The 21,550-nt window shown below is 53.0% G+C and overlaps 1 protein-coding gene across 1 annotated transcript; it reads right to left on the reverse strand.

Annotated features, from left to right (window-relative positions):
* Positions 1–448: 448 nt before the first annotated feature.
* Col9a2 (collagen type IX alpha 2 chain) lies at positions 449–19,286 on the reverse strand. Its single transcript, XM_005083828.4, has 32 exons — positions 18,796–19,286; positions 17,557–17,631; positions 16,063–16,098; positions 15,915–15,977; positions 14,353–14,406; positions 14,214–14,249; positions 14,093–14,116; positions 13,772–13,825; positions 13,406–13,459; positions 13,256–13,303; positions 13,043–13,099; positions 12,910–12,963; positions 12,310–12,363; positions 11,897–11,950; positions 11,748–11,801; positions 11,586–11,639; positions 6,097–6,150; positions 5,707–5,760; positions 5,445–5,498; positions 4,653–4,697; positions 4,226–4,279; positions 3,894–3,947; positions 3,624–3,677; positions 3,455–3,526; positions 3,268–3,303; positions 3,100–3,144; positions 2,986–3,018; positions 2,721–2,867; positions 2,420–2,474; positions 1,957–2,145; positions 1,435–1,512; positions 449–1,182 (listed from the first exon to the last, which is right to left on the reverse strand). The coding sequence occupies exons 1-32, from the start codon at positions 19,075–19,077 to the stop codon at positions 983–985; spliced, it is 2,277 nt and encodes a 758-aa protein (XP_005083885.2). The 5' UTR covers positions 19,078–19,286; the 3' UTR covers positions 449–982.
* Between the last annotated feature and the right edge of the window lie 2,264 nt (positions 19,287–21,550).

The following is a 21,550-nucleotide window of genomic DNA, read 5'->3' on the forward strand; positions in this document are numbered from 1 at the left end:
CCATTACTACAAAGCGGTGTGGTGGTGCACACCTGTGATCCCAGCAGAAGGCAGACACTCCTCAGCTATATAGCAAGTTCAAGGCCAGCCTGAATACACGAGACCTGGTCTAAAGGAAGGGAAAGGATAAAGGAAGGGGGAGAGAAGGAGAGGGAGGGAGAGAGATATGTCCCTGGCAACCTAGTGAGTGTGGCTTACTCTTATCATGCAGCGTGGCTAAGCCCTTGTCACCACTATACAAAGACACTTAAGAGGTTTGCCCAAAGTCACTAGGTGGATCAACATCTGCCTCGACCCTCAGGTTCTCACCACAGAAGTGTCTCAAATAGGCCTGCCATCCCTATGCTCAGGACTTACAAAGTACCCTCCCATTCGTGAGCCCTTAGCCCCTTTGCCCAAGCAGTGGAGATCCAGCAACAACTTCCCATCCTCAGGCACAAGGAGTCAGTTTGTAACCAAGTTGGGAACATTTATTTACACAAAGGCCAGAGTGAGTATGAGCAAAGGGGGCTGGGAAGTAGCGGTGCAGAAACAAGGGAGTGGGTGTTTAAATACTCGGATGGGAGGCAGAAAGGCAATAGTGGGGCTGGCCTAAGGATTGCCAACTCAGGGTCCTCACCCTCAGCAGACACCCAGTAGAAATAAGTCCAGACAGTAAGAATGGGATGAGGACCATCAGAGGCCTCAGTCTGCATGCCCGGAGGGTGGGATGGACAGTGCAGAGGGTATGGATGAGGAACAGTTGGTACTCCGGGAAGAAAAACCACTCTGTTCCCTCGAGAGTGGAGGCTCTCCAATGGCTTTGCTGGCCTCCCCTTTACTCCAGTGCTCCCTCTCCAGCCCCTCCCTCACTGAACATGTCTTCAGAACCCCTGGGTTTCAGACAAGGGCCTGAGAAATCTAGCCTCCTGGGCTGGAGCTGGGATGCATGTCTGCCTAGATGGGACCCAGGATGCTAATAGGCTCTGACTATGCTGCTTGCTCACGGCCCCTTAATGGACCCAGGCTCTGTGAGGCGAGCAGAGGCATAGGCTGAAGCCCCCAGGCAGGCGGCAGGCTCACAAAAGCCAGGCAGCCCCACTGGGCCTGGCCGGCCAGGTCGGCCAGCCTCTCCTGGAGCCCCTGGGGATCCTCGGTCTCCATCCTTGCCATTGATTGCCTGGCCAGGCCGGCCGGGAAGACCTGCGAGAAGGAAAGGTGAGACACTGGGAAATGGTTCAGGCAAGGAAAGTTTGGCCACAAATATCAATCACTGAAGGAAGGCACAGATATTGCCCAACCCAGAATCCCAGTTGCCAGCTCCTAGCCAGACCCTCCCAGATACTCCTAGGTGCTCCAGCTTGGCTGAGTGCCAGGCTTCCATGTAGAAAATCCAGAAACATTCATTCCCAAGCTCAGAGACAGAAGGGTGGCTACACAGGACCACGGTGTTACCTGGGATTCCTGGGGGCCCCGGCATACCGGGGTGCCCGCGTCCAATTTCTCCTTGATCGCCTTTCTCTCCACGCTTTCCTGCAGACACAAAGGAATGTCTTGTCCCAAACTGAGAAAAATTTCTTCCACTATCTAATCTGTTTCATACACATCCATTGTGCCAGTATACGACTGAAGCAAGTTGGAAATGACCACAGAGGGCTGGTTAGATAAAGGGAGATGCAGGCAAAATCTGAGATTACGGTGTGTTATAGGAAAGTGTCCAATAACAACTGGCATTGACTAGCCAGGCAGTGGTGGCACACGCCTTTAGTCCCAACACTTGGGAAGCAGAGACAGATAGATCTCTGAGTTAGAGGCCAGCCTGGTCTACTGAGTGAGTTCCAGAGCAGCCTCCAAAGCTACAGAGAAACCTTGTCTGGGAAAACAAAACAAACAAGCAAACAAAAGAACTGGCATTTACTGTGTACCAAGCTGCCCTTGAGCCAATCCCCAGGCCCAGCTCCAGCTCCAAGCACTCACCCTTGGGCCCAGTGTTGCCAATTTGACCCACTGCTCCCACGATGCCAGGAATGCCTCGGGGGCCAGGATGCCCATGGGGTCCCTGTTTGCCTGGATATCCAGGAGGCCCAGGAGGCCCTGGAAGACCGACCATTCCGGCTGCACCCAGGGCTTCCCGCTTGGCACTCACAGCTACCTCTGCCAGTTGCTCTGAAGGAAAGAGAAGGAAGAAAGGCCTGAGATGAGCCTGGAGAAGACAGGGTATCCTGATGCAACGGCCCCTAAGCTTGCAGACAGGAAAGGCCAGTGTTGAGCTTCCCCTTCCCTAGGCCCTGTTTCACGGAAGTCTATCCTAAATTCCACGTTTCCGGGAGGCAGAACCAAAATGCACACCAGGGGCTCGAGACCCTCACTTGTAGAGGCTGGTGAAGGGTGACCAGGCAGTGGAGTGGGCTATGGGGAGGGGATGTAGCCCGTCCCTTACCTTGAATCATCTTCAACACCACGTCCACGATGTGCTGGTCACTGGCAGCTCGGCCCTGAGAACAAAGAATACAATTCATGAAGAAGCCCTGGCTGTCAGATCCAACCACTCCTGCAACCCGCCGCCACATCCGCCTGCATCCCAGCATTTTTGAGCATGTGCCGCACCCATTCTCTTGATCTGGGGCCAGTCTCTGAGCAGTCAGAGGGCCTCTGGGAACTCCCAGCTTTGGGCAATATGCTGCACCCCCCCCCAGAAGATGCCCTTCCTAGAGATTACCCTAGTCCTGGGGTCCACTCACCACTACTCCTTGTCTCCCAGGTTGTCCTGGCACGCCTCGATCTCCCACCAGTCCTCGGGGTCCGGGAAGCCCGGGGTAGCCCTGCACACCTGGAGCTCCCGCATCCCCGCTGGGGCCAGGGTATCCTGGCTCTCCACGGACTCCTTGCTGCCATGGGACCGTGTGGAGTAAGAAGGCATCCGGAGGGAGGGGAGAGTAGGGAAAAGGGAAAGGAAGGGGCCAGAGGGAGGATGGCATCCGTGTAGGAGAAAGGGGAGGGGCTTACCTGTCCCTTGGGCCCTGGCTCTCCCGACTGGCCCTGCAGAGGGAGCACCGTCAAAAAGTAGTAGGGACCAGGACCAGCTCCCCAACTCCCATCTCACTTCCGTGCCCCGCTCACCTTCTCTCCTTTCTCACCCGGGAGGCCGGCCACCCCCGGGTCACCCTGCAGAGAGAGAACCTCGTGTCAAGTGCCATAACACCGAGGGGTGCAGGGTCTGCAGATGTGTTCAGACACGACACCCCAGGTACCCAACACCTGCAGCTGGACCGGGATATTGGTACTCACCACTCCGCCTCGGGGCCCGGTCTTCCCGGGGGAGCCCTAGAAAAAGAGAGTGGGCATAGTGAAATGTCCTCTCCAGGGAAGGGAGGCCCCCTAGCAACCTGCTCCTCCTCGTCTAACCCAACCCCACCGCCCACCGCAGCCCAGATTTGGACCGCTGTCCCTGATGTTCTCCAGCTTCCGACGGTACCTTATCTCCTTTGATGCCTGGCAAACCTTGGGGTCCTGGAATTCCTGGGGGCCCCTGCTCTCCCTTGGGGCCCTGAGGAGGTGGGAAAACAAGACAATGAAGTAAACTGAAGAACCAGTTGTGAGCCCAATCCCCGGCCCCGCCCCTGCCGCCAGCTGGCCTAGCTCACCTGTCGTCCTTGAGGGCCTGGCTGCCCTACTGGTCCCCTCTCACCCTGGTCGCCCTGAAATGGAAATAGGAGGTCACACCTGGGCTCTCAGCAGGGCCAGCCTTTCAGATCAGGCAGGCCAGACTCTAGCAGGACAAGTGCCATCCATTCTGGTTGTCACCAGCAGGGGTCCCTCTTATTACTCTTTTTCACAGACGCTCATTTGAGCCCTTGACAGAGGACCCAGAGCCAGCTGCTGCAAGGATCCTTGGGGAAGGACCACTTACTTACCTTCTGTCCCATGATGCCCTGTGGACCAATTTCTCCTCGAGGCCCTGGCTCTCCCTGGGAGGAGAAAGGAGAGTGAGCAGCCGGCCTGGTGGGACCCTCCCTTCACCCTGGCTCAGCTGTCCCCATCCTCGGATCAGCTAATAGGCTTCAATTAAGGAAGCTGGTCCAGAGAGAAAAGGCTTGCTTGTGTCAGTGGGACAGGACACCAGACTCAAAACACTCCCCAGGTTTGGGCTCCACCCCAGCCTCAACCTGGCCCTACACTAAGGTCAGGCCTGACCTTAGACCTAGAAAGACCAAAACCTCCTGGGAGGGTAGAGAGGGATACTCACTTCTTTCCCAGGAGGACCAGAGATTCCAGGGAAGCCTTGCTGGCCTGGCTCACCCTGCAGGAAAACACAGTTCTCAGCTGGAAGCTGCCAGTCAGCCCTTAGTCTCAGGTAGGCCCAGGAACCCTGACCAAGTCTACAGCCAAATATGCAGGGATGGGTGCAGGCCATTCTTGATCAAATCCTCCCGGCTCCGTTGCTTTTCCCGAGTTTGTTTCTCCTCTGGATTCTAGGCCACATCCTGCTTCTAAGCCAGGATGCGGCAGGGGCAAGGTGCTGGCAGAAGGTGGTGAGGCAGGGGCTTGTTTTTAGGCTGTGTCAGCCCTGGGTGAAAACTGGGCCTCACAATGCTTGAACCATGCCCCACTTCTCACTCCCTCACCCCCTTGTTCAGATAGAACCAAGTCTCCTGGCCTAGGGGTCTCCTCACCTTGTCTCCAGGGCCTCCTTTTGTTCCAGGCTGACCAGGCACACCCTAAAGAAAAAAGCTGGTATTGGTTTCTGCCCTGGCAGGGGGAGATGGGTACACTTGCCTCCATGCCCTCTCCAGATTTTTCCTCCTTGTGGGAACTAAACAACCAAAGATCCAGCCATGGTATCATGAGCTTAGCTGCTTTCCACCCTTGCTATGAGCCCTGGGAGGAGAAGAGTGGGTTTTGGACAATGGCCTGTCTATCAGCCTCCGTGTCTAGGGGGAAAGCATACTGGGAACACAAGCTTTGGCAGTCTGGGCCCTCATGAGGATGGAGGATGGGCACTCACAGGCTAAACTCCAGAAGTGTGTAGTAGAGAAGGGTCTGTGAAATGAGAAGGTGAATCAAGAAGGCCAGAGACCAGCAAAGGCTTAATAATATATTAATAGGAAAGCCACTGCAGCTGGGCAGTGGTCCCACACTTTAATCCCAGCACTCCAGAGACAGAGGCAGGCGGATCTCTGTGAGTTCAAGGCCAGCCTGGTCTACAGAGTGAGTTCTAGAGCAGTCAATGATGCACAGAAAAACCCTGTTTTGAAAAACAAAACAAAACATTGTCCAAATGATGATGCAGCCTACACAAGGCCAGGCCACACAGACGGTAATGAGGTGACATGGTGACAGGGTCAGAGCTCAGGTGTAGTTTGACCTCCTCAGCCTCTCATGTCCTCACACAGAGGCTGGTGCTCTGAGGCCCAGGAGGATCAACTTGCCTGTGGGAAGCCCTCCTGGCTTTAGTTGATACTCACGGCTAAGCCTTGGTGGCCTGGCTTTCCTGGCCGCCCCACTTGTCCTGCACTGCCCTGGAGAAACAAACAAGCAGAAACACAAATTAGAGCCTCAACCTGAGGGGGTCCCACCTATGTGGAGGCAGGAAAGATCCAGAAGCAAGGAGACCTGACTGAAACGCATGGAGAGCTGCTGGTGCTGAAGCCTCTAGGACTGGTGTCAGGGCTCACTGGCCTGAGGAAGAACAGGCCTGACCCAGCCCAGCCCAGCCAAAGCTCTCACCTTCATGCCAGGTATGCCCGGGGTCCCATCCTTGCCATCAATGCCTGGAGGACCCTGTACAGAAAGAAAGTTCAAGGAGACTCTTAATGGGAAGACCAATGGGACCAAGCCACCTGCCCCGTGACATAAAGCTCTGGGACAGCTATACAAGCAGAGAGGCTCTGATCACTTCGGGGAACAGCAGCCCATCCTTTGTGTGAGTGACTGTGCAGTTGCTCGCGATTCCTCACTGTTTTCAGGTAAAGAAACCAACTTTCAGAAAAGAAAGCCTATTTGTCAGGCTACAGAGCCAGCACCCTGTCACAGAGTTCAATCCGGACCCCCAGCTTCCTCTCCATCTAGAATGCAGACAAACTGACCAGGGCCAGGGCCTGGACCCTGATCACTTACCGTTGTTCCCTTTGGGCCTGTTAGCCCCTGGGGTCCTCGGACACCTTGGCTCCCCTGCAAAGTAGATAGAGATCGGTCACCTTTAGAACGCTGAGCCTAACTGACTGTGGAAAGAACAGCACATCAGAGACGATGGCGTCTGGGTCCCAGAGTCCTTGTGGCATGGACCAGACTGCAGAGGTTGAACGGAGACCCTCAGAAGCCCACTTCTACCCTGACACTAAGGGAGGGGGGCAGATCGGCACCAAGTGCCTGGGCAGGGAGGGCAGTGCAGTGGTTTCTGGGAGGCCTGCATTCACAGACATTAGGTAAAGAATCAGACGGTCATTAGGTAAAGAAACGGTTGCCAAGAGAGACGGATGGGCTTCATATTGGGGAGTATCTTGATTTGAATAAGAGCTATGATGATAGTATGGGGAAAACTAGAAAAAGGTAGATTAGCTTCTTGGTGATGTTAAGGAACAACTACACCTTTCATTAATCTTCTTTTTAATTTTTTTTTTTTTTTTTTGGTTTTTCGAGACAGGGTTTCTCTGTGGCTTTGGAGGCTGTCCTGGAACTAGCTCTTGTAGACCAGGCTGGTCTCGAACTCACAGAGATCCACCTGCCTCTGCCTCCCAAGTGCTGGGATTAAAGGCTTGCGCCACCAACGCCCGGCCTTCTTTTTAATTTTTAAATTACATTCATTCATTCATTCGTGTGAGCAGGGTTGGGACACATGCCACAGCACACGTGTGGAGGTCAGAGGACAGATTCCAGGAGTTGGTCCTCTTCTTCCACAACGTGGATTCTGGGGATGGAACCCAGATTGTTAGTCCTAGTGGCAAGCACCGTCTCTGGGCCTTGTCTCCAGTCCTCTTTCTCCAGTTCCAATAATAATATGATTCTGTGAGGAAGTCTTTCATCTTTAGAGATGCGTGCACAAGTGTATGAAGTCTTTCATCTTTAGAGATGCGTGCACAAGTGTATGAAGTCTTTCATCTTTAGAGATGCGTGCACAAGTGTATGAAGTCTTTCATCTTTAGAGATGCGTGCACAAGTGTATGAAGTCTTTCATCTTCAGAGATGTGTGCACAAGTGTATGAAGGCAAATGAGATAAGCCAAGGATTTCTTGAAAACGTCAGAGCAATGCAGTTACCAGTGAAGGACCCGGGGGCAGGAAAGGAGGTGGGGGCAGTAAGGAGGTGGGGGGGCAGTAAGGAGGTGAGGGGCAGTAAGGAGGTGGGGGGCAGTAAGGAGGTGGGGGGCAGTAAGGAGGGGGGAACAGGGAAGGAGGTGGGGGGCAGTAAGGAGGTGGGGGCAGTAAGGAGGTGGGGCAGTGAGGAGGTGGGGGGCAGTGAGGAGGTGGGGGGCAGTAAGGAGGTGGGGGGCAGTAAGGAGGTGGGGGCAGTAAGGAGGTGGGGGGCAGTAAGGAGGTGGGGGGCAGTAAGGAGGTGGGGGCAGTAAGGAGGTGGGGGGCAGTGAGGAGGTGGGGGCAGGGAAGGAGGTGCGGGGCAGTAAGGAGGTGGGGGGCAGTGAGGAGGTGGGGGCAGGGAAGGAGGTGGGGGGCAGTAAGGAGGTGGGGGGCAGTAAGGAGGTGGGGGAAGGGAAGGAGGTGGGGGGCAGTAAGGAGGTGGGGGCAGTAAGGAGGTGGGGGCAGGGAAGGAGGTGGGGGCAGTAAGGAGGTGGGGGCAGTAAGGAGGTGGGGGCAGGGAAGGAGGTGGGGGGCAGTAAGGAGGTGGGGGGCAGTAAGGAGGTGGGGGGCAGGGAAGGAGGTGGGGGCAGATAAGGAGGTGGAGGGCAGTACAGGAGGTGAGAGGCAAAGAGGTGGTGTGGTAAGCGAAGGTAGGAGGCAGAAGGATATAGAAGCAGGAAGATGAGGGCAATGAGGATGTAGAGCATGATATGAAGGCATGATGAAAGGTAATGATATAAAGGGCATGATGTAAAGAGTAAGGAGGTGAGCAGGAAGGAGGTGGGATAGTGAAGGTGAAGTAAAGGAAGGAGGTGGAAGCAGTAATGATGTAAAGGATGTAAAGGTATGGTATGATGAGGTGACAGGAAGTGAGGTAGAGCATGAGGATGGTGGTATAGAGGATGTAAAGGCAGATGATAAAGATAAGATGCAGTAGAATGTATACATGATGTAAAGTGCATGATGTAGAAGATAATGATATAAAGAAGATGCAAAGGTATGATAAGAAGTATAATGATGTAAAGGCGGAACGATGGCAAATATGAGCGATAAATGCAGCATGATGATGTAAAGTATGTAATGAGGTAAAGAAGCGATGATAAAGGCATGATGTAAAAGGCATGATATGAATAGCATGATGTAAATAGCGATGATAAAGCACGATGATGAGGTAGAAGTACGATACGAAGCATGATGATAAAAGGTAATGATGTTAAGATGATGCAGCGATGATGAAGATGATATGGGGGCAATGATAAAGGTACGATGTAAAAGGCAATATGATATAAAGTATGAATGATAAAGTAGGTATCGATGTGTGGACATATGATATGTAAAAGCACGATAGTGAGGTAAAGATATGAATGATGATAAGATGCAATGATGAGGAAAAGGCGATGATAAAGCAGGAAGGATGTAAAGAGTAATGATGGCGAAAGCACGATGATGGTAAAGGTATGATATGTAAAGTACAATGATACAAAGGTAAATGATGCGTACAGTATGAAGATGATGCAAGTATGATGAGGAATAGCAATGATGTAGTAAGCGAGGATGGAAAGGATGATGATGAGGCAGAAAAGGAGGTGGGGCAGTAAGGAGGTGGGGGCAGTAAAGAGGTGGGGGGCAGTGAGGAGGTGAGGGGCAGTGAGGAGGTGGGGGGCAGTAAGGAGGTGGGGGCAGTAAGGAGGTGGGGGGCAGGGAAGGAGGTGGGGGGCAGTGAGGAGGTGGGGGCAGTAAGGAGGTGGGGGGCAGTAAGGAGGTGGGGGCAGTAAGGAGGTGGGGGCAGTGAGGAGGTGGGGGGCAGTAAGGAGGTGGGGGCAGTAAGGAGGTGGGGGCAGGGAAGGAGGTGAGGGGCAGTAAGGAGGTGGGGGCAGTAAGGAGGTGGGGGGCAGGGAAGGAGGTGGGGGGCAGTGAGGAGGTGGGGGCAGTGAGGAGGTGGGGGGCAGGGAAGGAGGTGGGGGCAGTAAGGAGGTGGGGGCAGGGAAGGAGGTGAGGGGCAGTAAGGAGGTGGGGGGCAGTAAAGAGGTGGGGGGCAGTGAGGAGGTGAGGGGCAGTAAGGAGGTGGGGGGCAGTAAGGAGGTGGGGGGCAGTAAGGAGGTGGGGGCATTAAGGAGGTGGGGGCAGGGAAGGAGGTGAGGGGCAGTAAGGAGGTGGGGGCAGTAAGGAGGTGGGGGCAGTAAGGAGGTGGGGGGCAGTGAGGAGGTGGGGGGCAGGGAAGGAGGTGGGGGGCAGTGAGGAGGTGGGGGGCAGTAAGGAGGTGGGGGGCAGTAAGGAGGTGGGGGCATTAAGGAGGTGGGGGCAGTAAGGAGGTGGGGGGCAGTGAGGAGGTGGGGGCAGTAAGGAGGTGGGGGCAGTAAGGAGGTGGGGGGCAGTAAGGAGGTGGGGGCAGTAAGGAGGTGGGGGCAGTAAGGAGGTGGGGGCAGTAAGAAGGTGGGGGCAGTAAGGAGGTGTGTGTGTTGGGGGGACAGTGCAGTCGATGTAGGCAGGAGGGGCAGGAGGTGTAGAAACAGCAGTTGTGGCAAAAGTCTAACCCCAAACCCGTGAGATGGCCATATGGGATTCCATTTGGCAGTCTCTTTATTTTCTATGTATTTTAAAACTTGCGTTAAAAACACAATTAACTGAAATTCTGCTCAAGAAAATCAGGAGTCTTTATTTTTGTTCTCTTAATGTAACACAAATTTCCTCTCTACCTTAGAAGTTACCCAGAGAGTAAAGGGGCCTTTGTTTACTATATTAGGAAATAATATCTTACGATACATGGTGACTTATGTACTCTGTCACCACTACAAACAGTGACACAAAAATTACCTTTACCAAAAAAAAAATACTCCTCTTACATAAGTCATTGTGCCCAAATTTAAGAGCTGGTGAGATGACTCAGTGGGTAAAAGTATTTGCCACAGGAGTTTGATGACCTGAGTTTGGACTCCAGAACTTACAGATGGGAGGAGAGAACTGACTCTGAGTAAGTTGTCTCCTGCCCCCCCCCATATGCATGCTGAAGCATGTCTGTGTGCATGCATACTACACACACAATAATAATAATAATAATAATAATAATAATAATAATAATAAAATTTAAAATATTGGACCAGGTAGGTGGCACACACCTTTAATATCAACACTCAAGAGGCAGAGACAGGTGACTGTCCATGAGTTTGAGACCCAGCCTAGTTCCAGACAGTCTCCAAAACAATACAGAGAAACCCTGCCTTGAAAAACAAAACAAAAACAAAAAAAAAACCTAAAAAGTTAAAAATTCTTTGGCAATTTCATACATGTATAGAATGTATTTGGGGTGCTCACAGCTCTCATACCCTCTCTCACTACTCCCTACTCCTGCTGAATGGTGAATTCCCCACTTACTCTCATGCCTTTTTGTTTGTTTGGTGGCATTATTATTGTGTGTGTGAGTGTGCAAGCATGTGCACACCCACAAGCATCAGGGAACACGCACATGCTGGACTTGGGTGAAGATCAGAAGACAACTCTGTGTACTTGGTTCTGTCCTTCCTTCCACCATAGGTGGGTTCCAGGGACTGAACTCAGGCCACCACCCTCCCGTTTTTGTGATCGATTGAGTTTGATGAGGGTTGTTTTGTATGTGCATAGGTGGGATTATTTACTAGAATATGGGCAACTTACTAGTGGCTGCAACCTGAAGAAAATGACTCCCTTCCCCCAGGCAACCATGCAGGCTTCCCAAGCCCCACACTCTGCTCAGTTTTCTGTGATTTTAAAACTGCTAAGAAAGCAAGGAGTGGTGGCACATGCCTTTAATGCCAGCACTAGAGAGGCAGAGACAAAGAGATTTTCTGTGAGTTCTAGGGCAGTCAAAACTATGCAGAGAGACCATGTCTCAAAACAAACAAAAATACCTGCTCAGAAAAGGGGCCTATAATCAAAAAGCAAAAGAGAATGAGAGAGAGAGAGAGCAGAGAGAGAGAGAGAGAGAGAGAGAGAGAGAGAGAGAGAGAGAGAGAGAGAGAGAGAGAGAGAGAGTTAAGGGACTGTGATAGATGCCTTGGGATTCAGACCAAATCCCATTAGTTCCATGGTTAATTTACTGGAATTTCATTGTCTGGGTCCAGTGGTTACAAGACTGGATCCCAAGGCTTCTAGTAAAGTCCGAACATAGCAATCTAACTGGGTTCTCAGCACAGATCATCAGACCCCCACCCCCAGACTGCTAGGCACATACATAAAAGTGTATGTGTGCACACTCACACACACCAGCCTTGATGGAGACAATCCTTTCCCAGTATTCCCCAGGGGCTCTGACCAGACAAGGGGTACCTGAGAACTTACCACATCCCCCTTCTCACCAACTCGGCCTGGTGGCCCCCTTGGGCCTTCTTCACCCTGACATGAAGGAGACAAGAGTCCAAGTCACATGACCCCATGAAGACCAGCACCCACTTTGAAGCCATGGACTTCCTCAGTGTGGTCTGGGGACAGGAGTAAGCTTACCGGTGGCCCAGCAGCTCCGATTGAGCCCACCATGCCTTTATAGCCACGAGGACCCTGGGGAAAGGAACAGATTATGGGTCAGTCCTAGTCGGACTCTGAAGGCCAGAGCTCTGGTCACAGCAACTCTTGCAGGACACCCCTAGACTCACCATCTCCCCCTTAGGTCCTGCCATGCCTGGGTAGCCCCTGACGCCCTGGGGACCCTGTTGAAAACAAATGCCAGTGAATCCATGTCCCTTTTTGACCTGTATCCCTTTTCACAATACCCCCCCTTTGAAGTAGGCAGAGGGTCCATATCTCCTGTGTAGTACAAAGTTGCCCAGATGTAGAGAGGACCTCCCAGGGCTGTTAAAGGAATAGTGGCAGGCCTGGACCTTGGCCAGGCCTTCTGGTGGGCAGCCTAGGCCCTGTTCACTCTGTCCCTGAGTCAGTCTCAGTCCTTCGCCCCACCCAGGCACTCCCAGCCAGACAAAGATTTCTTCTATAGAGGCCAAAGCAGGTGAATGGTCCCATTAAAGGGCTCCTGGTATGATAGAAAGCTCAACAGTGAGGTGTTTCTTACCGGTGGTCCAGGGATGCCTTGCTCTCCAGAGGCACCCACATCTCCCTTGGGGCCCTAAGAGCAAGGAAGACCTGTCAGACTGGCAGGCAAATACAAGACAAGCGGACACCAGCAACCTTTCCCAACACAGCCAGACAGACAGACAAGGCAATTAGAAACCAAGATGTCCCATATCACATGAAAAAGGGACTCAACAAGAGACTCATTGGGTCAGGCAGTGGTGGTGCACGCCTTCAATCTCAGCCCTCCAGAGGCAGAGGCAGGCAAATCTCCGTGAGTCTGAGGACAGCCTGGTCTACAGAGTGAGTTCCAGGACAGCCAGGGGTGTTACACAGAGAAATTGTGTCCTGAAAAACGAGAGAGAGAGAGAGAGAGAGAGAGAGAGAGAGAGAGAGAGAGAGAGAGAGAGAGAGAGAGAGAGAGAGAGAGAGAAAGAAAGGGATGGAGGGAGGGAGGGAGGGACCTCTTGAGTCTCAGCTCAAGAATCTGTCTCTTGGACCCATAGGAACAGGGGTAGGGATGAAGAATGAGGCAGATGTCTGTAGGGTTGTCTCCCCATAATCCTTACCCTCATCCCTGGCCCTTAGCTCTCATACTCACTGGCTTCCCTTGGCGACCAGGATCACCCAGAATCCCCCGCTTGCCTGGATGCCCCTGAAGGGAAGGAGGGAACTCAGCCCCGGGCCCCCTCCAAGCACCCGTTCCACCCTCCCAGGACAAGCCACCCCCTCACCTTCACTCCTTGCAGCCCCTGGGGTCCTTTCACACCAGCAGGACAGTTGGTTGGACACTGGAAAGAAAACCCTATAAGGCCAGAGGTCTCTTGCCTAGCCAGGGCCGGCTAAGCAATGCTTCTCAGAACCCTCCCCATTTCCCACTGAAAATCCTGGCCGGGGAAAGGGGGTGAGGAGAAAACCCTGTCAGTCTCTCCAGCCCCCATTCTCACCAGGAAATCTGCACTCCCTTCCAGGCCCTGGATGGTTCCTGGTCGGCCCTGAGAGGAGATACATAAGGATAGGACATGACCTACCCCCTCCCTACTGCAAGCCACTTCCCCAGGAACACATGACCATTCAGGAGAATTGAGGACACTTACCGGTTTCCCAGGGGGTCCTGGGGGTCCTGATGGTCCCTCTGGTCCTGGATCCCCCTGGAAGCAAGAAGAGCCCACCCACATCACAAAACCATCCTGCAGGACCCCAGTTTATCCCTGCTTTTCCTCTTCCTACCACTGTTCCATCCACCCCGCCCTCTGGGCACCTCCAGAGAGCTGCCACAGTAAGGAGATCCAGGAGCCTGGCAGGGGCACCAGCCCTGAGCCTCCCAGGAAGACTAGCTACAGTCCCAGGTACTGTCCTAGGCCTGGAGGTGATCCTTGTGGGCCAGAAGCTCCCAGGAAACCTGCCCCCAGACTGTCAGCCTCGGCATGCAGGACATAAACTTAGAGGGTCACTAGGCTCACCTTGGGGCCTGGGGTTCCAATCTCACCGGGGAGGCCCACGGGTCCAGGTGGTCCCTGTGGGGCAAAGAAGCAGTTGTCGGGGATGCCTCACAGGGTCAGACACCTTAGGTAGGAAGGCAGGGACAGGCACCAAAAGTCTCTTCTCTACTGTGACTATCCAAACAATTCCAGAGACTGAATTGTGGGGCTATGAGGCCCAGACTACTCCAGACTCATCAAGCTGCCCATTCCTGGCACCAACACAGCATGTGGGTCGTTCCTCAAGATGGGAGAAGCCCTCCTCTTCTTCCCCAGCTCCCTGCCCTACCCCCTAGAACTTACGGGAGGACCAGCAAAACCGGGACCCTGCAACAGAAGTAAAGGAAATTGGATTCATGGCTCCTCTCTGCAGGTCCTCCCAGCCTCCAGAGGGTCCCTCCACACCCTTGTAGGTGCTACTCACCGGCAGGCCAGGGGGTCCTGGGAGCCCAGGCTGACCCTGCAGGAGCAATGGGGGGCAAATGAGAGGCGGGAGCCTCTTGGGTCCATACCTTCTTCTACTGCAGCCCCTCCAACTCCAACCTCAATGAGCACCCACTTACCTTGACTCCAGGGGTTCCCATGGGGCCGGGCTCTCCCTTGGCTCCCATTAAACCCTGAGGAAGAAAGAGATGGTAGGATCATTGAGGTGGACCTGCCCTTACCTCACAGGCAAGGGCAAGTCTAGGGGACTCTTTAGGCTTCCCATACTGGCTGAAGGCCTGGGGATCTTAACTTCCCCTTTCCCCTTTCTCTGTTGGGATTCTGTTTTGATTGGTTTGTTTTTTAAAGGAATCCTTGCCTGGTGGTGGTGGCTCACACCTTTAATCCCAGCACTCAGGAGGCAGAGGCAAGCAGATCTCTGTGAGTTCGAATTCTGGGACAGACTCCAAATCTACAGAGAAACCCTGTCTCAAAACAAACAAAAAAAGGAATCCTGGGAGGTAGACAAAACAATTATTCTCCCTTAAAATTTTTATTTAGGTTTTTTAGAGACAGGGTTTGTCTCTCTGTGTATTCCTAGATGTCCTAGAACTTGCTATGTAGACCAGACTGGCCTTGAACTGCCAGATCCACCTGCCTCTATCTCCAGAGTGCTGGGATTAAAGACGTGCACAACCATGTCTGGCAATTATCCTTTTGGTGTGTTGCTGAGATAGTAGCTTCCAACTCACTATGTTCCCAAGGATGACCTTGAACTTCTGACTCTCTTTTCCCCACCTCCTGAGTGCTGGACGTACAAATGTGTACTGCCATGCCCAGTTGTGATGCTAGCACTCCTCTGAGCTACATTCTCAACCCAATTGCCCTCCTTTGAGAGACCAGAAGCTAAGATTCAAAGACCTGGGCCTATGGGCTCAGCCTCCCTCCTCACAGTTCGAGTCTAGGGTACCCAGACATGGATCTGGACTAGTGATGCGCTCAATGGCTGCTCTTGCTAGCTTCTCATTGCAAATGAGTTAACACACTCACCTCCCTGGGCAGACATAAGCACTGACATGCTAGAGTGAGGCAGTATGCTTTGTAGTCTCACAGGGCATGGATGAGGAGTTTAAGAGGCCCTGCTGTCTGCAGCCCTGGTCATACCCTTTGAATCAACAGAGCAGGCACAAGTCTAAGAGGCTTCTCCCACCCCGCCCCACCCCATCTTTCAGAGTCCATTCACATACTACCACTAAATAACTGTCCCCACCTCCCTGAGACTGCCAGGCCTCAGGAATTTGTGACTTTGAGGTCCCTGGGAACTCTGTAATGATATTCCTTCTCTGAGCTTTGCTGAAACTGCAGAAGGGATAAGCAAGGCAGTGGAGATGGGAGTGAGGATGTGGGGACAGCAGACAGGGCAGACAAAGGCAGAGTAATCTCTAGAGGCCGGAAACTGAGACTAAGTCCTCACACCTGCAGACACATGGAACAGTCCTGCAGCTCACAGAAAGCAAAGCCCCTCTCTGGCTTCCTGTTGCCAGAGATCCAAGGCTTCCAGTCAGGGTGGATATGAGATAGGAGTGAGGTCACAGTTGTATGAAATGAGGCCTGAGTGGCCACAGAGCCACCATCTTGCTGCCTTCTAACAAGACATGCGAAGAAGCTGGACATCAGACATCCCCCGGTCTCAGGTACTCACATCCACGCCCGGCTTCCCATCTGGCCCGTCTGGCCCGGGTTTGCCAGGCTCTCCTTTGGATCCCTTGGAATTAGAAGCAGAACATATTAGCCAGAGGACAGCAAGTACTAGAAGAGTCAAAAGCTGAAGGAAAAAAAAAAGCTCTCACCAGAGGACCAACTTTTCCTGGAGGTCCCTTGTCGCCCTGCAAGATATAAGCTAATGAGACAGCATCTGTGGCTCGTGCCTCCCCGGTGGAGGTAGACATTTCTGGCTGATGGTCTCAGTCTTCTCTTCTCTCTTTTGTGCTGAGATTTGCACTTTGAGGCAGGGTTTCTCTGTGGCTTTGGAGCCTGTCCTGAAACTAACTCTTATAGACCAGGCTGGTCTCGAACTCACAGAGATCCGCCTGCCTCTGCCTCTGCCTCCAGAGCGATGGGACTAAAGGTGTACACCACCACTGCCCAGTCAATTTGCACTTTTTTTTTAATTTAGAAAAACAGCTCCCTTTGCTCAAAACAAACAAAATTCAGCAGAGTACAAGCCTCAGTTCCAGCACTGGGGGGAGGGGGGGAAGGCAGAGACAAGTGTAAGTCTGTCAGTTCAAGGCCAGCCTAGTCTAAGAGTGAATTTCAGGACAGGCAGGGTTACATAAAGAGACTTTGTCTAAATTAAATGAGGACAAAACAAAATATAAGTGCATCACACCAAGCCAGCCAGCTGAGAGGAGCATTTTGGTCAAGTAGATTTTAGACATGCTGATGTTGGTAAGGTACCAGCTATGAAGTCCCCGAGCTTCAGGTTAATTGGGAGAACTGATGCCTTAAGCAAGTGACAAAATAAATTTAAAAAGGGGGGGGCTTTTAGAGACGTCTGAAGGGGAGGGAAATGAAGTGGGTAGTCGTCTGGGTAGTCAGGAAAGTCAGAGACTGTGGCAGAGGCAAGAATCAAGGGAGCCAACAAGGGGGTAGATTCAAAATGATCTCAAGAAAAGAAGCATCTCTTTCCCATGTGACAAAGGACCCTTGGTGGGAGACTGGCATGGCTGTGGAGTCAGATTTAGCCCCAGAGAGGCCCCCGGGAATTTTGGAGCTGCAGCAGCAAGAGCCTGGCTGGGGCCCAGCGCCCTGCGTTTGGGGGTGGGGGCACCAGACTGAATAGAAGTCTGTCCAAACGGTAAACATCCAGCCGACCTCCTGGGGGAGCCTCCAGAATGAGGCAGTTAACCCTCAGCACACTGAGAGCAGAGGACAAGCCCAACTGATTTTAAGCAGAGGAGTTAAAAGCAAAAGGGAGAGATGGGGTGTGACCCCAGCTGGCCAGCAGCCTACAGGAGCCTCCCCAGTTAACCTTAAAGAAGTGTGTTGGGGGACAGTATGAGGGACTAAGGGGAGGAAGGGCGGGAGGGGGATAAGGACAGCGCTGTGAGCTGAGGCCGGCAACAGAACAGCAGGCCCTTGTTGCAGGGTGGCTGTGACAGACTGAGCATTTCAGGGCTGGTTTGGGGTTTTCACTGAACAAACGGGCTCCTTGTGGTCTCTGCAGACGCCGCCTACTGGCAACAGGGGGTGCTAAACTTCAGGCGTCCCCCACCCCGTGCTCACAAAGTTCTCCTTTGTGGACACAGCCTTCCTTCCGCTCAAGTCTGAAGTTAGATACTCACGTCGATGCCATCAGAACCAGGCACTCCTGGTGGCCCTGGTGGCCCTGGAGGACCCGGCTCTCCCGGTGGACCTCTCTGAAAACACACACAAGGGTGCAGCTTTTAGACAGTGAGCTGAACTGGGCTCCTGGGACTAGGAGAGCAATTCCCCAAGGAAACTCCGTGGGGAGTTTGTTGAGCAGCTACTGTGTACCGTGTATTGTGTGTCATCGAATTCATTTCAGGAACTACTCAGAACTGAACGGGGTTCTATTAGGGGTGATGGGAGGAGGGTGAAGAACCACACACAGAAAGATTAAAGGTCCGTGGTCACAGAGTGAGTGATAAAATCACAATTGCACCCGGGGTCGGCCAACTTCTTCCCCTGGACCACACTGTTCTTGCACTGTCATGGTGGGAAATAGATGAAGACACCATTCGTCCAGATCACAGATTATGTGAGGCGGGGCCTGGTCTTCAATGAATGACACTTCGAACTATTGTTGTTTTCTAACCAACCACAGATACAGCATTGAACGGCGCCTCTCCCTCCTCCCCTGGTGGGGGTTAAGTGCCCACAGAGAAGGGAGGTGTGGAGAAGGGGATCTGGGACTCTTCTTGCTTGATCCTCCCTGAGGTGGTCCTCACAGCGGGCCAGCCCCGAGTCAGGAAGATGTCCCGCTGGCGCCAGGTGCCCTCCCCAGGTCAAGAAGTGCCAGGCTGGCACCCCACATGCGAGCTGCAACCCACGCCCAGCCCCACTTGGCGCGTGTGGGGGGTGCCAAGCCCAAGGTCCCCGTTAGGTCCCACTTAGAGCATGACTTTCCCAACCCCCAGCCGTCCCTCGACCTGAGACGGGAGCTCACAAGCCGGTCAGAGGAGACGCAGTGGGGCGAAGTCTGGCTGGAGCCCGGGCCCCTTAGGAGAGTCCGGGGGCGGAGGCTCGGCTGTCCACTGAATAGCCACCATTGTCTCCGCCACCACCTGGGCTCTCCCTGCTGCCAGGACCCTGCGCCAGCTCCTGCTCGACGCTGCCTGTCTCAGGCAAGGCGGAGCATCCCGGAACAGGGTCCCTTTGGCTCCAGGGCTAGTCAATCTCCCCTCACTGCCCGCTGTGTGTCTGGTATGCACCCTCCCAGTAGCTCTGTCCTCAGCTGCCCCTCGAGCTAGGGACAGAGTAGAGCAGGTCCCAGAACTCCCGAATCCTAAACCTAGGTTCTACACCCCGGACTCCGGTGCCAGAGAGGCGGCGGGACTTACGATCTGAGCCAGGGCAAGTCCCAGCACCTGGAGGAGAACGACCAAGCTGCGGGGCGCGGGAGCGAGGATCATGGCGAGTGGCGGGTTCTGGAGCAAGGATGCGGGGTTCACGGACGCACCGGCAGCAGGGACTGCTCTCTGAGCCACGGGTCGGACCTCCCTGAATACGCGGCGGGGCGGGGCAGTGACCCGCAGGCCTGTCACCTGAGAGCGCTGCGGGAAGGAGGTGTCCAGCTCCGCCCGGCCAGGGGCGGTTCTTCTGCGCCCACCCTGGGACCTCATTCTGAGCTTGACTGGAAGCCCCAGCTAGGAAGTCCTAGAAGTTTGCCGGGATGCTGGTTCAATAACAATGACCCGTTCTCTCTGTGAAAAGGCAGAAGACCATCGAAGTCCCTTTCCACCCTGCCCTCCTGGATCAACACCTTCCTTCTGATCGGCAGCTCGGTCCGTTAACCTGGCTGAGTCAGGCCTGTCTGGGTCCTCTATCCTCCAGAGACCCGGCTCACCGTTCTGCAGACCTGGCCAGGACCCCACCCAACTTGGTCCTTTCTAACTGGCTGGATTCTGTCCACAAACAAACGGGTCCCTGCCGTATTAAAACCTTTCCTGAACCAGCCTCCTCCAGAATTCTCCATCTCCTTCTCTAGCCTCCCTCCCACTACCAATTCCAGAGGAGTTGTCTGTGCCCTCTAAACTTCCCTTTTCCTCTTGCTCCCTGCTTCTACCAACATAGGAGGTTGATCTTCTGGAGGCCACCAGCGAAACCCAAGCATCTTCCATCCTTGAGGCAAGAGGCTGTTGGCATCTGGACCTGACCTCGGCCGTGCTGCCCTTCAAGTCTTCCTCTCCCAAATATCCACATGCATCTCACTTGACCTTCTACAATTATATCTTTTTTAAAAAAAGATTTATTTATTATGTATACAGTGTTCTGCCTGCATCTATGCCTGTAGGCCATAAGAGGGCACCAGATCTCATTACAAACGGTTGCAAGCCACCATATGGTTGCTGGGAATTGAACTCGGGATCTTTGGAAGAGTAGCTAGTGCTCTTAACCTCTGAGCCATCTCTCAAGCCCTGCAATTATGTCTTTTTATTTATGTGTATGAGTGCTTTGCCTTCGTGTATGGCCGTGAAGTTCATGCATGCTATGGGGGACCAGGCACCCTGGAATTGGAAGAGTGTAAGCTCTGGTGTGGGTGCTGGGAACAGAGCCTGGGTCCTTTGCAAGACCAGCAAGCGCTCTTATGCACAGAGCCATCCCTCCAGGTCCCTACCATTACATCTTAAGGAGTACATGTTCTGTGAAAAGTGTCCCTTAAACTAGCAAACATCACAAAGTGTAGTTACACGAACTAAACTGTACCCTGACTATCTAATCCCATGGAACGACATGGATATGTGAGGTCCATCATTAGCCAAGTGTTAAGTGATGCAGGACTCTACTGCCTCCCTGCAGAACCTCATACACTGTGTCTCCTGTATTAGGACTTCTCACTCAACCCTTTCCAATCTATCTTCTTGTGTTCATGGAAACAACACTTCGTTCAGCAGCTCCCCAAACACACCTGTCTAGTTACCTCTGCCCAGAGTCCCTTCCCTTTCCTTCCACTTACTTAAGTGACACTGGCTAAGGGCTGTGGATTTCATGTTATCACTACCTACAGGTATGACCACAGGCACCTCTAACTATGTATACACAGTCTCCGCTTCTTCCTCTGTAACTGGGGACAATATGGTTCCTTTCTTAAAGAGTTTACATAAAGATTGAAGGAGATGATAAGTGGCAGATACTTAATGTTGCACCAGCACACAGCGGAGCTTAATACACTTTGATCCCCACTATCATTTACTCGTTTTATCCAACTGGCATCCACTGTGGGAAGCCGAACACAAGTGAACCAAGTGAACTGGCCAAGGAAGGGAGCTGGAGAGATGGCGCCACAGAAGTGCACTTGCTGGGTTTGGACCACGGCGCCCACATCAGGAGGCTCACAACTACCTATACTATGCTCCCGTTCCATAGAATCCAATGCTCCCTTCTGGCTCCCACTGGCACCAGCACACACATAGTGGACATATAAATACATTCACGCGGACAAAAAGAAATAAATGTAAAAATAACCCTCCACATTCCATTTTGTAAAAAGTGTGCCACGAAGCTGGAGAGATGGCTCAGTGGTAAAGAGCACCAGCTGCCCTTGCAGAGAACCTGGGTTCAATTCTCAGCACCCACTGTCGGCTTATAACCACTTTAAACTCCAGTTTCAGGGGTTCTGATATTCTCTTCTGGATTCTAACGGCACCAGACATGAAACTGATGCACAGACATACATGCAGGCAAAATAACATACACATAAGATAGAAAATAATTTCAGGATATGTTTCAGGAATTCTTTCAGCCAATAAAATAGTCTTTAAGGTACCAGCCCCTTTGGGGGTGGGGCTGGGAGGCTACCTGTGGGCTGGGAGAAGCGCTGGGTCTCTTGGGTTGTGGTCTGAAGGCAGATGGCAGCATCCAGCGGCTAAGAACGGAAGACCTGGGCGGTTCCCTTCGTTCTGGGTTCTTGTGGACCCCTCAGAGCCCCTCCCCAAAGGGACATACAGCCTCAAAAAAAAAAATCTGGGCCAGCAAGATGACTCAGCAGTAGCCAGGCGTTGGTGGCGCACGCCTTTAATCCCAGCACTTTGGAGGCAGAAGCAGGCAGATCTCTGTGAGTTCGAGGCCAGCCTGGTCTACAGAGTGAGTTCCAGG

Source organism: Mesocricetus auratus, unplaced genomic scaffold, assembly GCF_017639785.1.
Source record: "Mesocricetus auratus isolate SY011 unplaced genomic scaffold, BCM_Maur_2.0 Super-Scaffold_100014, whole genome shotgun sequence".
Classification (NCBI taxonomy): domain Eukaryota; kingdom Metazoa; phylum Chordata; class Mammalia; order Rodentia; family Cricetidae; genus Mesocricetus; species Mesocricetus auratus.